At 52.7% G+C, this 1,093-nt stretch overlaps 1 protein-coding gene across 1 annotated transcript; it reads left to right on the top strand.

Moving 5' to 3' along the window:
• Positions 1-27: 27 nt before the first annotated feature.
• Positions 28-942, top strand: Pmar_PMAR021585 (conserved hypothetical protein; the record flags this gene model as incomplete). The annotated part of the gene is made up of 1 exon (XM_002779727.1): positions 28-942. A coding segment is annotated over one exon (915 nt), but the record flags the coding sequence as incomplete, so codon positions are not given.
• Positions 943-1,093: the final 151 nt, after the last annotated feature.

Genomic DNA, 1,093 nt, shown 5'->3' with positions numbered 1-1,093 from the left:
ACTACTCCCGCTCCGGTATCCGCTCAGGCTGCCGCTTTGGAGCAGCAGCGTAAGCAACTCTCTGCTTCTGACGTCCTCGGCAAGGCCACCGCAGCCGCCTTCCGTGGTGGTATTGCTGGTGCCTCTGCCCAGGTCGTTAACGTGTTCGCCCTTATGTGGATGCGTACCACTATGAACTATCAGTATCGTTATGGTGGTCACCTCGGTGAGGTCCTCAAGAAGCTCTATTCTGAGGGCGGTGTTCCTCGATTCTACCGTGGTCTCGTCCCTGCATTGATCCAAGCCCCCATGTCCCGTTTCGGTGATACTGCTGCCAACGTTGGTGTGTTGGCCCTTCTGGATAACACTCAGGCCACCCAGAACATGCCTATCGGTGTGAAGACTGCTTTCGCGTCTTGTGGTGCCGCATGCTTCCGTGCTTTCCTCATGCCCATTGATGCTTGGAAGACCACCAAGCAGGTTGAGGGTGAGGCTGGTATGAAGGTTCTCATCAATAAGGTGAAGACTCACGGTATCACGAATTTGTGGCATGGTACTCTCGGTGCCATGGCCGCCACCTGGGTTGGCCACTATCCATGGTTTGTCACCCATAACACTTTGAACGCTCACTTGCCTGAATTCAACTTCAAGCATGGCAAGTACGTTCGTAATGCCCTACTAGGTTTCTGCTCATCCTTCGTGTCCGATTGCATTTCGAACTCCCTTAGGGTGCTTAAGACCACTAAGCAGACTTCCCAGGTACCTCTGAGCTATCCTCAGGCTGTTAGGGACATCGTCGCTAAGGACGGTTATGCTGGTCTCTTCGGTCGTGGTCTTGCTACCCGTATTATCACCAACGGTATGCAGGGTATGTTCTTCTCTGTCATGTGGAAGGCCTTCCAGGAGACTCTTGATAACAGGGCTAAGGAGAAGCAGCGTCAGGCCCTTCTCAAGTCCGCGTAAGGTGGAAAAACTGCATTAGCAGACTGCCTCTTCGGACTCTGTTCCAAGTTGTGGCGTGAGTCCATATGATGAAGGCATTCGAGGATGGTGTTTAGCAATATTGTCGGTTTTCGGCTGGTCTCGTTCACACTTATGATGCCCTCCTGGAATA

This window comes from Perkinsus marinus, assembly GCF_000006405.1.
Source record: "Perkinsus marinus ATCC 50983 genomic scaffold scf_1104296945596, whole genome shotgun sequence".
NCBI lineage: Eukaryota > Perkinsozoa > Perkinsida > Perkinsidae > Perkinsus > Perkinsus marinus.
Note: the sequence above shows the minus strand (reverse complement) of the source record. Positions and strands in the feature narration are given on the sequence as shown.